The 15498-nt window shown below is 41.4% G+C and overlaps 1 protein-coding gene across 2 annotated transcripts in view; it reads right to left on the reverse strand.

The window, feature by feature from the left end:
• TAOK3 (TAO kinase 3) overlaps window positions 1-15498 on the reverse strand; it is a 223201-nt gene that overhangs the window by 69132 nt on the left and 138571 nt on the right. For both annotated transcript variants that reach the window (XM_009248295.4, NM_001133509.2), the window contains 1 exon segment: window positions 14544-14635. In XM_009248295.4, coding sequence (XP_009246570.1) covers window positions 14544-14635 — 92 coding nt within the window.

Here is a 15498-nt window from a genome sequence, read left to right on the forward strand (position 1 = left end):
GTCACCCAGGCTGGAGGGAGTGCATCTCGGCTCACTGCGGCCTTGACCTCCTGGGCTCAGGTGATGCTCCCATTTCTGCCTCCTGAGTAGCTGGGATTATCGGCATGTGCCATCAAGTCCAGCTACTTATTTTGCGTTTTTTTTTTTTTTTTTTTTTTTTTGTAGAGATGGGGTTTTGCCATGTTGCCTAGGCTGGTCTCAAACTCCTGGGCTCAAGCGATTTGCCCGCCCCAGCCTCCCAAAGTGCGGGATTATAGGCATGAGTGACCATGCCTGGACTATTTGCATAATTATTTTCTTCCTTCCTTCCTTCCTTCCTCCATCCCTCCCCCCTCCCTTCCTTTCCTCCCTCTCTCTTTCTCACTCAAACCATCCTTCTACCGCACCCTCCCTAGTAGCCCCAGCTACAGGCACACGTCACCATGCTTGGCTAATTTTTTTAAGGTTTTTGTAGAGATGAGATCTCATTATATTGCCCAAGCTTGTCTCAAACTCGCAGGCTCAGGCGATCCTCCCACCTTAGCCTCCCAAAGTGCTGAGATTAGAGGCATGAGCCACTGTGCCTAGCCTAATTCTTTATTTAATGTGTGTCTTCTTTGCTAAACTTCATGAGGGCAGGAACAACATCTATTATGTTCATCTCTGCATTCTCAGTGCTGAGAACAGTACCTGGTACACAGCAGGTGGCCCCTAAAACTTTTAAATAAATAAATGAAGGTGAGGCAAATTAAAGCACAGAATAAACTCTGCCAACAAAAAAAGAATCTTTGCTCAGTAAGTAATTACAAAATTACAAAAATGACTGAGAAGACACTAAGTCTCGGGGCTCATGACAGATACTATTTGATGGCTTCATTCACTATTAGAAGGACCGGAACCCTCCCACTTACTGGCAAAAAGTTAAAAAAAAAAACAATCCCAGCTTCTCAGAACACTGAGTTGCATAGGAGAAATAGTGAAACAGAAGGGAAAGGAGACTGAAGCAAGAGAAAAACAAATTTGAAAAGAAAAGGATGAAAGAACAAAAACACAAACAAAATTCAGTTCAATAAAAGGCAGTGGCTTGGACTTGAAGCAGCAAAGAGAAGGCCTAAAAGTCGCAAGCATTCTGCCCAGGAACAAGCAGAAAAGATGGCTGACCATGTGATGGTAGAAGAAATAATTCTAATAGAGAAGCACATGACTAAAGGTACTCTAACAGCTCTATAGTCTGGGAAGCATTCTCTGAGAATTAGCTTCAAGTGATCTCATCTATGTTCAAGTCTTTGCTAGATGTAATAAATAAATCCTCTGAGCAATGGTGACAAGGCTCACTCCTGAGCCAGAATACTACAGAGCAAGGGCTGGCAAACGATGGCCCATGGGCCAAATTCAGCTATCAGCCTGCTTTTCTAAGTTTATTGGAACACAGCCATGCCTGTTCATTAATGTATTGTCTATGACTGCTTTCATCCTCCAGCGGCAAAGTTGAGTAGTTATGATAGACATTGAATAGCCTCCAAAGCCTAAAATGCTTATTATCTGGTCCATCAGAGAAAGTTTGTCAATACTTATTGTAGAATATAGTAGTTTGCTTTTTTCTTTTCTTTTTTTTTTGAGACAGAGTCTCGCTCTGTCACCAAGGCTGGAGTTAAGAGGCATGATCTGGGCTCACTGCAACCTCCACCTCCCAGGCTCAAGAGATTCTCCTGCCTCAGCCTCCCGAGTAGCTGGGATTACAGGCATGTGCCGCCATGCCCGGCTAATTTTTGTATTTTTAGTAGAGACGGGGTTTCTCCATGTTGGCCAGGTGGCTGGTCTCAAAATCCTGACCTCAGGTGAACCACCTGCCTCGGCCTCCCAAAGTGCAAAGTGCTGAGATTACAGGCATGAGCCACTGTCCCCGGCGAAATATAGTAGTTTGAATAGAGCTTCTTCTACATATGCAGCAGAATAGGAATTGGGAACGCTTCTGAAGTCACCTTGTGATACAGAATACATACAATTTTTTTTTTTTTTTTTTTTTTTTTTTTTTTTTTTTTTTTGAGACAGAGTCTTGCTCTGTCGTCCAGGCTGGAGTGCAGTGGCGTGATCTCAGCTCACTGCAAGCTCTGCCTCCCAGGTTCACGCCATTCTCCTGCCTCAGCCTCCTGAGTAGCTGGGACTACAGGTTCCCACCACCACGCCTGGCTAATTTTTTGTATTGTTAGTAGAGACGGGGTTTCACTGTGTTAGCCAAGACGGTCTTGATCTCCTGACCTCATCATCTGCCCGCCTCGGCCTCCTAAGGTGCTGGATTACAGGCGTGAGCCACTGCGCCCGGTGGAATACATATATTCTTAAATGAAAGGAAAAAGGTAGAAGCATAAAAATGCTGAGCTAGCTACATTAAAAGAAAAAACAGTAGTTTCCTTTTAACTTAGAGACACTGATCAAGTTTTTGTGTATGATCAATCTCTGTTATGTAAGATCAAGGTTCAGGAAGGTCAGTTTAATCAAGTTTCTGGATACTGCTCTGCTTGGTAAAGATTAAACTAAATTAGAGTGCCTACATGTATGTTTATTGCAGCCCAATTTACAATCAGAAAGATATGGAATGAACCTAAGTGTCCACTGACCAAGGAGTAAATAAAGAAAATGTGGTGGCCAGGCATGGTGGCTCACGCCTATAATCCCAGCATTTTGGGAGGCCCAGGCGGGAGGATTATGAGGTCAAGAGATTGAGATCATCCTTGCCAACAGGGTGAAACCCCGTCTCTACTAAAAATAAAAAAATTAGCTGGGTGTGGTGGCACGTGCCTGTAGTCCCAGCTACTCGGGAGGCTGAGGCAGGAGAATTGCTTGAACCCGGGAGGCGGCGGTTGCAGTGAGCTAAGATCACGCCACTGTACTCCAACCTGGCGACCGAGCGAGACTTCCTCTTGAAAAAAAAAAAAAAAAGAAAGAAAGAAAATGTGGTATATATACACCATGGAGTACTACTCAGACAAAAAAAGTAATGAAATAATGTCTTTCACAGTAACTTGAATGGAGCTAGAGGCAATTATTCTAAGAGAAGTAACTCAGGATTGGAAAACCGAACACCATTATATTCTCACTTATAAATGGGTGCTAAGCTATGAATACGCAAAGGCATACAGAGTAATATAATGGACTTTGGAGACTCAGAAGAGGAAGGGTAGGAGGGGGTGTGGGATAAAAGACTACGTAGTGGGTACAATGTACACTACTCAGGTGACAAGTGCACTAAAATCTCAGAATTCACCACTATATTCATCCATGTAACCAAAAAACACCTGTACTACAAAAGCTATTGAAATAAAAAAAATTTAAAAAACAAAATAAAATAAATCAGAGCGTCTACTGGGCTTAATTTTACTGAGAAAAATCAAAGAGTATGCCTATCTTCGGATAAACACTACTTGAAAAGGCATAAGGGTTCCTTTCTTTTTCTTTGTTTTTGAGATAGAATCTTGCTCTGTTGCCCAGGCTGGAGTGCAGTGGCGCGATCTCGGCTCCCTGCAAGCTCTGCCTCCCGGGTTCACAATATTCTCCTGCCTCAGCCTCCCAAGTAGCTGGGACTACAGGCGCCCGCCACCAAGACTGGCTAATTTTTTGTATTTTTAGTAGAGACAGGGTTTCACCGTGTTAGCCAGGATGGTCTCGATCTCCTGACCTCGTGATTCGCCCACCTCGGCCTCCCAAAGTGTTGAGATTACACGCGCCCAGCATTTTTTTTTTTTTTTTTTTTGAGACAGAGTCTTGCTTTGTCTCCCAGGCTGGAGTGTAGTCGTACAATCTTGGCTCACTGCAACCTGGGCCTCCTGGGTTCAAGTAATTCCCACACGTCAGCTTCCCAAGTAGCTGGGACTGCAGATGTGTGCCACCACACCTGACTAATTTTTGCATTTTTAATAGAGACAGGGTTTTGCCATGTTGGCCAGGCTGCTCCAGAACTCCTGACCTCAAGTGATCTGCCCACTTTGGCCTCCCATAGTGCTGGAATTACAGGCATGAGCCGCCGTGCCCAGCCCATAAGGTTTCTTATGAACAAATATGGTTGACAACCATAATAACTAATGATAACAAAATAATCGCTACCATTTACTGAATTCCTACTATATGCCAGGCACTCACTGCCTTAGGCGTGTTACATATGTTATTCATAATTCTCAAAATAGCTTGGCAAGATAGGTATTATTTTTCCAATTTCCCAACTGAAGAAACTGAGGTTCAGCTAGGCTAAATAACGAAACCAAATCACATAGTGTTTACACTGAAATTTCAACCCAATCCTATGAGACTCCAAGGCCTGTGTTCTTTTTACTAGGCCATGGTATCTCTTCAATAACTCTGTACATTTTAAGGTAGATAGCACTAGTATTTCAAAATGAAAAGAAAAACTTTAGAAGACTAAATATAATCCCTTCTCCCCAACAACGATCACGGTATTCATTTATTAACAGATAAACTATAAGGGGCTAATGTATAAGAAGAAAATTCCAGGCAGAGAATCTATAACATTTATGTTTGTGTTTTGTTCTTTCCTGGAGAACTTATTTCTGGACACAGTCCATTCCCTGACAGTGCTGACAGACTATTTGCCAGTTTCTCCCATGACCTTTGTTGGTGAACTAAATGCCTGTAGTTTAAAAAGAAGAGAACCAAGATTAACTTCTCCTGAATATAATCCTGAAAAATCAAATATCAGGTGACTGGACAATTTCAACCTCCAAGAGTTTTAACTAGTTCTTTCAACAGGAGATCAATTTACCTAAAGATAATTTATAAAACAGAATTAAACACTTAGGAGCTGTAAAGTTTGATCTTTAGGAATCAACAGTGCCAGTAACATAATCATCATCCTGCTTTTTGATGCCATCCCAGCAATTCAACTTCTAAATTAGGGTGTTTTTTTAAAAAATATATACTATTATAGAAGAGATAGACACCATAATGAAAGGGGATAACAAGGTATTATGTAAGAGATAGATATCAGAACAAAAGGGGACAGGACTATCCACAACTTTCCATGTCATTTCGATGTTAAAAGTACAACTTGGGCCGGGTGAGGTGGCTCATGCCTGTAATCCCAGCACTTTGAGAGGCTGAGGCGGGTGGATCACCTGATGTCAGAAGGTTGAGACTAGCGTGGGCAACACGGTGAAATTCTGTCGCTACTAAAAATGCAAAAATTAGCCGGGCGTGATGGTGGGTGCCTGTAATCCCAGCTACTTGGGAGGCTGAGGCAGGAGAATCTCTTGAGTCTGGGGGGGTGGAGGTTGCAGTGGGCCGAGATTGCGCCATTGCACTCTAGCCTGGGCGACAAGTGCGAGACTCCGTCTCAAAAAAAAAAAAAAAAGATACAACTTAAAAATATGCTATTTGTATTAACACTTAGAATTTCATTATTATGCCGCAAACATACAGAAAATAGCAAAATCATTGCTTAGGGAATATCTGAAACAGTTTAATGTTCGTCTTGCATGTAAAAAAAAAAAACAAAACCCTTCTTTTACATGTCCATTAGCAAAATTAATCCTAGGGAGATGAAAATGTATGGTAAAGCTGTCAAAGAGATACTTGTATGACTTATTACATTACTGATATAATAATTTTCAAGTAATTGCTGAGAAATTAAATGTTCTTGGTAATAATTTTATTTTGTGAATATTTACTGAGCAGCTACTATCACATTTCTTTGAGTCTGAGATGTCATTGACTGTAAGGTGTACTATTATTTAATATTCACCCCTATTTTATAACAGAAAGAATGCTGCCAACTATAAGAGGCTGTTGCCTATAAAATACCTCCTACTTTAAAAAATTTATTTCCTTGTTTTTGACAAAATTGTATATATTTAAGGTGTAAAATGTGATGTTTTATTGTTCATATACATTGATTAATCACAATTAATATGTCCATCGCCTCATATACTTACTAAATTTTTTTTGTTGTAAGAACATTTAACATAATTTACTCTCTCAGCAATTTCAACTTTCAAAGCATTTCACCATGTTGCCTCCTAGTGTTAAAGGGATGTTAAAATGGGCCGGGCACGATGGCTCATGCCTATAATCCCAGAACTCTGGAAGGCCGAGGTGGGTGTATCATTTGAGATCAGGAGTTTGAGACCAGCCTGGCCAACAAGGTGAAACTCCGTCTCTACTAAAAATACAAAAATTAGGCCAGGCACGATGGCTCACGCCTATAATCCAAGCACTTTGGGAGGCCGAGGCGGGCGGATCACAAGGTCAGGAGATCGAGACCATCCTGGCTAACACGGTGAAACCCCACCTTTACTAAAAATACAAAAAATTAGCTGGGCGTGGTGGCGGGTGCCTGTAGTCCCAGCTACTCGGGAGGCTGAGGCAGGAGAATGGCATGAACCTGGGAGGCAGAGCTTGCAGTGAGCCAAGATCGCGCCACTGCACTCCAGCCAGGGTGACAGAGCAAGACTCCATCTCAAAAAAAAAAAAAAAAATTTGCTGGGCGTGGTGGCGGGCGCCTGTAGTCCCAGCTACTCGGGAGGCTGAGGCAGGAGAATCGCTTGAACCTGGGAACCAGAGGTTGCAGTGAGTTGAGATCGTGCCACTGCACTCCAGCCTGGTGACAGAGTGAGACTCCGTCTCAAAAAAAAAAAAAAAAAAAAATTAACAGACTTGAGATAATTTGACCGAAGTTAGACAACTACAAAATGGCAGAATAAGAACTGAAGTTTATCTGACTGCAGAGTCTATGCTCTTTAGCACAGTTTGATACTATCACTTATCAATTTGCAGAAATAGCTGTCATAGAGGATTACACAATTTGGGAGAAGGCTACTTCGTCCTTTAATTCAGTAAATCATTTTATAAAATGTGATCAACGTTAGGCTGATATAGAGAGCATGTAGTTATCCATATTCCAATTCATTTTTATAAGAAGGTAAAATCAGAAAGCACATATAAGGGGCTATCTTAAGAGAGGAAGTACTAAGGTATCTCTTGGGATCTGTACTTGTGTCCAATGTCAATTACTGCTGACATTTTAGTCATTTACATCTACAAGGTACAAAATCTGATATGATGATCTTTAAACATCATAAAAGGGTATATGTAGTTTGTTCCATTGAAGAAGATTGGAAAGGGAAGAATCTATGTCAAATTTCAGAAAGATTTTGGTAAGGAAAAAAACCCCTCCCCCTCCCCCTCTTCAGTCTCCCTCTCCTTCTTTCTTCCGCCTCCCTCTGTTGCCGAAGCTGGACTGTACTGCCCTGATCTCAGCTCGCAGCAACCTCCCTGCCTCGGGCTCCTGTGATTCTCCTGCCTCAGCCTGCCGAGTGCCTGGGATTGCAGGCGCGCGCCGCCACGCCTGACTGGTTTTTGTATTTTTGGTGGAGACGGGGTTTCGCCCTGTTGACCGGGCTGGTCTCCAGCTCCTGGCCTCGAGTGATCTGCCCGCCTTGGCCTCCCGAGGTGCTGGGATTGCAGACGGAGTCTCGCTCACTCAGTGCTCAATGTTGCCCAGGCTGGAGTGCAGTGGCGTGATCTTGGCTCGCTACAACCTCCACCTCCCAGCCGCCTGCCTTGGCCTCCCAAAGTGCTAAGATTACAGCCTCTGCCCCGCCGCAACCCCGCCTAGGAAGTGAGGAGCGTCTCTGCCCGGCCGCCCAACGTCTGGGAGGAAGTGAGGAGCGCCTCTGCCCGGCCGCCCCGTCTGGGAGGTGAGGAGCGCCTCTGCCTGGCTGCCACCCCGTCTAGGAGGAAGTGAGGAGCGCCTCTGCTCGGCCGCCCCGTCTGAGAGGTGAGGAGCGTCTCTGCCTGGCCGCCCCGTCTGGGAGGGGAGGAGCGCCTCTGCCCGGCCGCCCCATCTGGGAAGTGAGGAGTGCCTCTGCCCGGCTGCCCATCGTCTGGGATGTGAGGACCGCCTCTGACCGGCCGCCCCGTCTGGGATGTGAGGAGCGCCTCTGCCCGGCTGCCCCGTCTGGGAAGTGAGAAGCGCCTCTGCCCGGCCACCCCGTCTGGGAAGTGAGGAGCGCCTCTGCCTGGCCGCCCCGTCTGGGAGGTGTACCCAACAGCTCCGAAGTGAAAGCGACCATCGAGAACGGGCCATGATGACGATGGCGGTTTTGTTGAAAAGAAAAGGGGGAAATGTGGGGAAAAGAAAGAGAGCTCAGATTGTTACTGTGTCTGTGTAGAAAGAAGTAGGCATAGGAGACTCCATTTTGTTCTGTACTAGGAGAAATTCTTCTGCCTTGGGATGGTGTTGATCTATGGCCTTGCCCCCAGCCCCATGCTCTCTGAAACATGTGCTGTGTCAATTCAGGGTTAAATGGATTAAGGGCGCTGCAAAATGTGCTTTGTTAAACAGATGCTTGAAGGCAGCATGCTCTTTAAGAGTCATCACCACTCCCTAATCTCAAGTACCCAGGGACACAAACATTGCGGAAGGCCGCAGGGAGCTCTGCCTAGGAAAACCAGAGACCTTTGTTCATGTGTTTATCTGCTGACCTTCTCTCCACTATTATCCTATGACCCTGCCATATCCCCCTCTCCGAGAAACACCCAAGAATGATCAATAAATACTTAATAAAAAAAAAAAAACGGGGGGGGGGGGGAAACTTGTTAAAACTATGGGTAGGCACTAACTAACTGTAAAGTTCAACACAGATGGCACATTCTTTTAAAGGGTCATAACTGAGGTGTTGCTACGATGGTCTCAGTGTTATAAGTAAAATTTTGGTTTATTTTTATAAAATATTACTTATTTTATATTTTACTTATAACACTAAGACCATCGTAGCAACTCCTCAGTTATGACCCTTTGGAGGTACTATGACCTCTAAAGGTACTATGACCTCTAAAAGTAGCATAATTTTATATGGCCTAAAATATAAATTACAAAAACCAAAAAATAATCCTATATAGGAATACAATTAGCTGTTACTGAGCACTTGCTATATGCCAGGCACTATGTTAAATACTTTACCTAAGTTATCTTATTGAAGCCTGTAAATATCTATGATATACCCATTGTTATTTTTACTTAGATGAGAAACTGGGGATTAGGGAAGTTAACAAAATGATCCATGATCACACAGCCAGAATCAACATGTTACACAGCCCCAGGAGGGATGATTTGCATCCTAGACTATGTGAATGCCTCATGGCATTATGTTACAGCCACATGGTGGTCCTGCCAGCTAAGTGCCGGTAAAGCCAAGATTCACATCCAGGGTGTCTAATTCTCAAACTTACTCCATACTGCTAACTCTATGCTATGCACAGAGTAGGTTTGTTCCCCCAGAGGAATATATATTTATTTCTAATTTTTGAAAAGTTCAATTATTCAATATTTAAAATATGTAAAATTTTGTAGAATATTATAACAGACACCTATCACTTAGATTTATTACAATCTTGTCATATTTGTTTCAGGTCCTTTTTCTTCTAAAAAAATAAGAAAGTAGATACAGCTCTATTTGCCTTCCTTTCTCCAGTGTTTACTGTCCTAGAATTATATCTTTACAACTGTATTCTTATGTTTTATTAGTATATATTCCTTTTTTTTTTTTTTTTTTGAGATGAAGTTTTGCTCTTGTCACCCAGCTGGAGTGCAATGGTACGGTCTTGGCTCACTGCAACCTCCGCCTTCTGGGTTCAAGCAATTCTCCTGTCTCAGTTTCCCAAGTAGCTGGGATTACAGGCATGCACCACCATGCCCAGCTAATTTTTGTATTTTTAGTAGAGATGGGGTTTCGTCATGTTGGTCAGGCTGGTCTCAAACTCCTGACCTCAGGTGATCCAATTGCCTTGGCCTCCCAAAGTGCTGGGATTACAAGCGTGAGCCACTGCGCCTGGCCAGTATATATATAGTTTTAACAATATATAAAAGAACTTATAAAATTTTGATAACTGGCATCAAACCATACCTGTACTTTTGCAATTTTATTTGTTCACCAAATATTCAATGTTATGATTTTGAGATTTATCCATGATGATACATGTAGATCCAGTTCATTCTTAACTATGATACAGTATTCCATAATTTATTTATACATTCTCTTTTGGATAAGAATTTAGGCTAGTTCTGCCGTTTCTGGCTACTATAAAAACAGTTGCACCCTTGTACACATTTTCCAGTGTGTATGCATACGGAGTTCTTGCTTCCTTAGCAGCTTCTCCAAATTTATTATTTGAGGACTTGAAACTCTTGCCAATCTCATAAATGTGAAATTGTTTCAAATTGCATTTCTCTGATTACTAATGAGGCTTAGTGTCTTCTGATGTTTGTTGTCCATTTAGGTTTCCTCTTCAATGAATTGCTTAATCATATTCCTTTTTATTTTTATTTGAGATAGGGTCTTACTCCCATCACCCAGGCTACAGTGCAGTGGCGTGATCATGGCTCACTGCAGCCTTGACTTCCTGGGTTCAGGTGATTCTCCTACCTCAGCTTCACTTAATCATATTCCTTACCCATTTCTCTACTGGTTGTTTGGCTTCTTCTTTTTTTTCCTTTTTTTTTTTTTGAGACAGAGTTTCGCTCTTGTGGCCCAGGCTGGAGTGCAGTGGCGCAATCTCGGCTCACTGCAACCTCCGCCTCCCGGGTTCAAATGATTCTCCTGCCTCAGCCTCCCTAGTAGCTGGGATTATAGGCGTGCATCACCACACACAGCTAATTTTGTAATTTTAGGAGAGATGGGGTTTCACCATGTTGGCCAGGCTGGTCTCAAACTCTTGACCTCAGGTGATCTGCCCACCTTGGCCGCCCAAAGTGCTGGGATTACAGGCATGAGCCACCGCATCTGGCCAGCTTTTTCTTTTTCAGAAAGAAATTGTAGGAGTTCTTTATAAATTTTGGACCAATACTTTGTTGGTTAAATGTATTTCAACTACCTTCTCCCAGTCCATGGCTTGTCTTTTAATGTTTGTGCTTTACATGGTTTTATATTTTAAAGTAGTAAAAGTTATCATATTTATCATTATGTTTGAAAAAACATTGATTAGAAAAGTTCTTCATTATACTTGTAAAGGTATTTTAGAGTAATAATAATAACACTAGGCCGGGCGCAGTGGCTCACGCCTGTAATCCCAGCACTTTGGGAGGCTGAGGCGGGTGGATCACAAGGTCAGGAGATTGAGACCATCCTGGCTAACACGATGAAACCCCGTCTCTACTAAAAATACAAAAAATTAGCCAGGTGTGGCAGCAAGCACCTGTAGTCCCAGCTACTAGGGAGGCTGAGGCAGGAGAATCACTTGAACCTGGAAGGCGGAGGTTGCAGTGAGCTAAGAGCACGCCACTGCGCTCTAGCCTGGGAGACAGAGCGAGACTCCGCCTTAAAAAAATAATAATAATAATAACACTTACATAGTGCTTATTACATGCCAGGCCATGTTCTAAGCATATAATAGATATTAATTAATCTTCATAACAACCCCACAAAGTGGGCACTATCATTATTTCTATTTTACAGATGAGGAAACTGAGGCATTGGGGGGCTCCTTCTAAATGTTTTAAAGTTTTACTTTTGGGCATTTAACCAATCTAAAATTTATTTTTGTGTATGACATAGCTAGGAATCCAGTTTTAGTTTTATCATATAATTAACAAATTTCTCAGTATTATTTACCAAATGAGCCATCATTTTCCCATTGATCTGTAATGGCTTTTGTGTCTTATACCAAAATCTGACTCATACTAGAGTTTCCTAGTCTGTTCTACTGGATACTAGTCTTTCCCTGCACCAATACCATATGGATTTAATTATTATGGTATGGATTTTGGGGCAGTGATTCTTCTGTTCAAATTCTATTTCTTCAAAGTTGTTTTAGCTAATTTTGGTCCTATGACTTCTGGGATTACCCTGTGAAGTGTTTTTTTTTTTTTTTTTTGAGACAGAGTCTTGCTCTGTCGGCCAGGCTGGAGTGCAGTGGCGCGATCTCTCACTGCAAGCTCCGCCTCCTGGGTTCACACCATTCTCCTGCCTCAGCCTCCCGAGTAGCTGGGACTACAGACACCCGCCACCACGCCTGGCTAATTTTTTTGTATTTTTAGTAGAGACGGGGTTTCACCGTGTTAGCCAGGATGGTCTCAATCTCCTGACCTCGTGATCCGCCCGCCTCGGCCTCCCAAAGTGCTGAGATTATAGGCGTGAGCCACCATGCCCAGCCTACCTTGTGAACTTTTACATAGTATTGTGGGAAGTTCGTTATAAGCCCTTTTTAAAACATGCAAATATTTCTGCTGAGTGGCCCCCAAAATCTGTATGAACAACTTTGATCAATTTCCTTTGGAGTGAAATAAAGAGTAGTACCATATTATAACCTAAAAAAGAAATTCATCAACTCAATATCCATCAATACAAGACCAGTTAAATAAACTATGGTATATCATGTAATGGAATAATATGATGCCATTAAAATTATGAAAAACATGTCTAAGTTAGTCATATAAAACAGATCTCCAAGATATTATTAAGTGAAAAACCAAAGTACAGAACCATATATATACATTACCTTGGGTGTGAAAATGAATATAGGAAGTGTATATTCATGTTTGTTTGTATATTTACCAAGAAGATCTGGAAGGACACACAAATTAATAAAGTGGTTCCCTGTGTGTGTTGGCAGGGGTGAGGTAGGAACTGTGTAGATAGGGCAGGGGTGGAAGATCTTTCACTGTATGTTTTTTTATGTTTTCTGATTTACAAATCTTGCGATTCTGCTACCTAATTAAAAAAATAAGTAAATATTCAAATTTTCCTCCGGGAATTCTTTTTTTTTTTTTAATTAATACTTCTTTAATGTAAAAAAAAAAATCCAGATAAATTGTGCATCTTTATCATATGTTGTTTTGTTGGAAGGAGTCAATGAAACATTGGCAATGTAATATAAAGTATTCCAAGTTGGCGTAACATTTTAGGAAAAGAGAAAACCATAGTCTGTGAATCAAACTAGAACTCAGAAATTCTTATAGGATCAATTTGGAAACCTGAATAGAATTACATGAAATTAATATCTTAAAAAATTAGACAAAGAATTTTTTTAGGCCAGGCACAGTGGCTCATGCCTGTAATCCCAGCACTTTGGGAGGCCGAGGCGGGTGGATCATCTGAAGTCAGGAGTTCGAGACCAGCCTGGCCAACATGGCAAAACCCCATCTCTACTAAAAATACAAAATTAGCCAGGCGTGGTGGCACATGCCTGTAATCCCAGCTACTTAGGTGGCTGAGGCAGGAGAATCGCTTGAACCCAGGAGAGAGAGGCTGTAGTGAGCCAAGATTGCACCACTGCAATCCAGCCTGGGTAACAGAGCAACACTGTGTCTCAAAAAAAAAAAAAAAAAAAAAAGAATAGAAGAAAAAAAAGAATTTTTTAAAAATGGATTTTTTAAAAAGTTTAACATTTTTGATTTAAAATTTATTAAAATATGTAGATAAAGGCAGTATTATGCTGTAGCTAGCACATACTGGCTTTGGAAGGCCCACTGTGCACATCTTTCCCCAGTTTCATATTTAGTGAATAGCATTGCCTATAGTAAGAGTATTTACACCACGGAAATTGGCAAAGCTACAAATCAAGGCCTTTTCCCCTCTGCACAAGAGATTCATTTGTTAAATTTACCAGTATACCACTGGATAGAAGTAAGTTTAAGATACATTAAAGTTCAAAGTATACAACCAAAGGAGAGATTCTGTGGCACTTTAGACAATTTTAGATAACTGTAACAATATTTGGGGAATAACTTCATGGCTGAAGTTTATCTTCTAACACAAAAGTTTTCTTCACAGTTGTGCTCTACATGGGTCAATACAGTTTTAGAGTCAGATCCCTGATAAGCTTTCTATTACTTTTTCAGATTTCCCTAATACAAGTTGGAGTATAAATTAAGGTAATGGAAACTCCCATAAAGGTAGGACATATATTATCATTCATAGTATGGAGAATGGATATTTTTCATATATTACTATGTACTATTTTGTATTTCATTTGTTAACTAACATATCTGCTTCAACTCCTTCAATTAAATTAATAACATGAGACTGGGCGTGGTGTCTCACATCTATAATCCCAGTGCCTTGGGACCTTGAGGCAGGCAGATCACTTGAGGTTAGGAGTTTGAGACCAGCCTGGCCAACACAGCAAAACCCTGTCTCTACTAAAATACAAAAATTAGCCAGGCTTGGTGGCAGGTGCCTATAATCCCAGGCACCCAGGAGGCTAAAGCAGGAGAATTGCTTGAAATTAGGAGATGGAGGTTGCAATGAGCTGAGATTGCGCCACTACACTCCAGCCTGGGTAACAGAGTAAGACTCTGTCCCAAAAAAAATAAAAATAAATAAATAAATAAAAATAATAACATGAAAATGTAGCAGAGAGAAAGCAATCTTCTGTGTTATAACAGTATAAAAAAATCTAATAAATTCGCATTGCCTAGCACACATATAACAGTAACTCATTAAGTAATAGCCAGATGAATAACTCCTAATCATTATGATTCTTAAAAATACAATGAAAATTCATCTGCAAAATAGAATTTTAAAAAATACAATGAAAACAAATAACTCTTTACTCACCCAATTCAATACAAGTGATGCCAAGTGACCAAACATCAACTTTCCCATCATACTGTCCTTCATCCATAGCTAAGATCACCTCTGGAGCCATCCTACCAAACATAAGGTTCAAAACTCAAGTTGTAGATTAAAAACAAAATTTCTCCAGGAAAGTGATTCAATGAAATAGCTGTTCTTAAGGGTATTCTGAAATTTTATCTGATATAGATATTATTTCCTTATACAAATAATTTTGAAAAACACTATTCAAAATATAATCTACTTGGTGATTTACATGACACAATGCATTATTTTCAATAAAGACTGGCTCCACCTCTTACTATCAGTTTGATCTTAGGCAAGTCACTTAACCTATCTGTACATCAGTTTCTTCATCTGTAAAATGGAGATAATTCTCATAGCAACTTTACAGAGATTTGTAAAAGATGAATATACATAAAATACTTAAATAATTACTTTGGAACATCTGATTATATTGCTTTATATAGTTCCATAAAGTATTTTTCATATTGTTTAAAGTAATTAAATAAAGCAGGAAATATTCTTTTTTTTTTTTTTTTTTTTTTTTTGAGACGGAGTCTGGCTCTGTCGCCCAGGCTGCAGTGCAGTGGTGCGATCTCAGCTCACTGCAAGCTCCGCCTCCCAGGTTCATGCCATTCTCTTGTCTCAGACTCCCGAGTAGCTGGGACTACAAGTAGCTGGGACTACAGGTGCCTGCCACCATGCCTGGCTAATTTTTTGTATTTTTAGTAGAGACGCGGTTTCACCATGTTAGCCGGGATGGTCTCGATCTCCTGACCTTGTGATCCACCCGCCTCCGACTCCCAAAGTGCTGGGATTACTGGCATGAGCCACTGCGCCTGGCATCTTTTTTTGTTGTTGTTGTTGAGAGTCTCACTTTGTAGCCCAGGTTGGGGTGCAGTGGCGCCATCTTGGCTTACTGCAGCCTCTGCCT

This window comes from Pongo abelii, chromosome 10 (assembly GCF_028885655.2).
Source record: "Pongo abelii isolate AG06213 chromosome 10, NHGRI_mPonAbe1-v2.0_pri, whole genome shotgun sequence".
Classification (NCBI taxonomy): Eukaryota; Metazoa; Chordata; class Mammalia; order Primates; family Hominidae; genus Pongo; species Pongo abelii.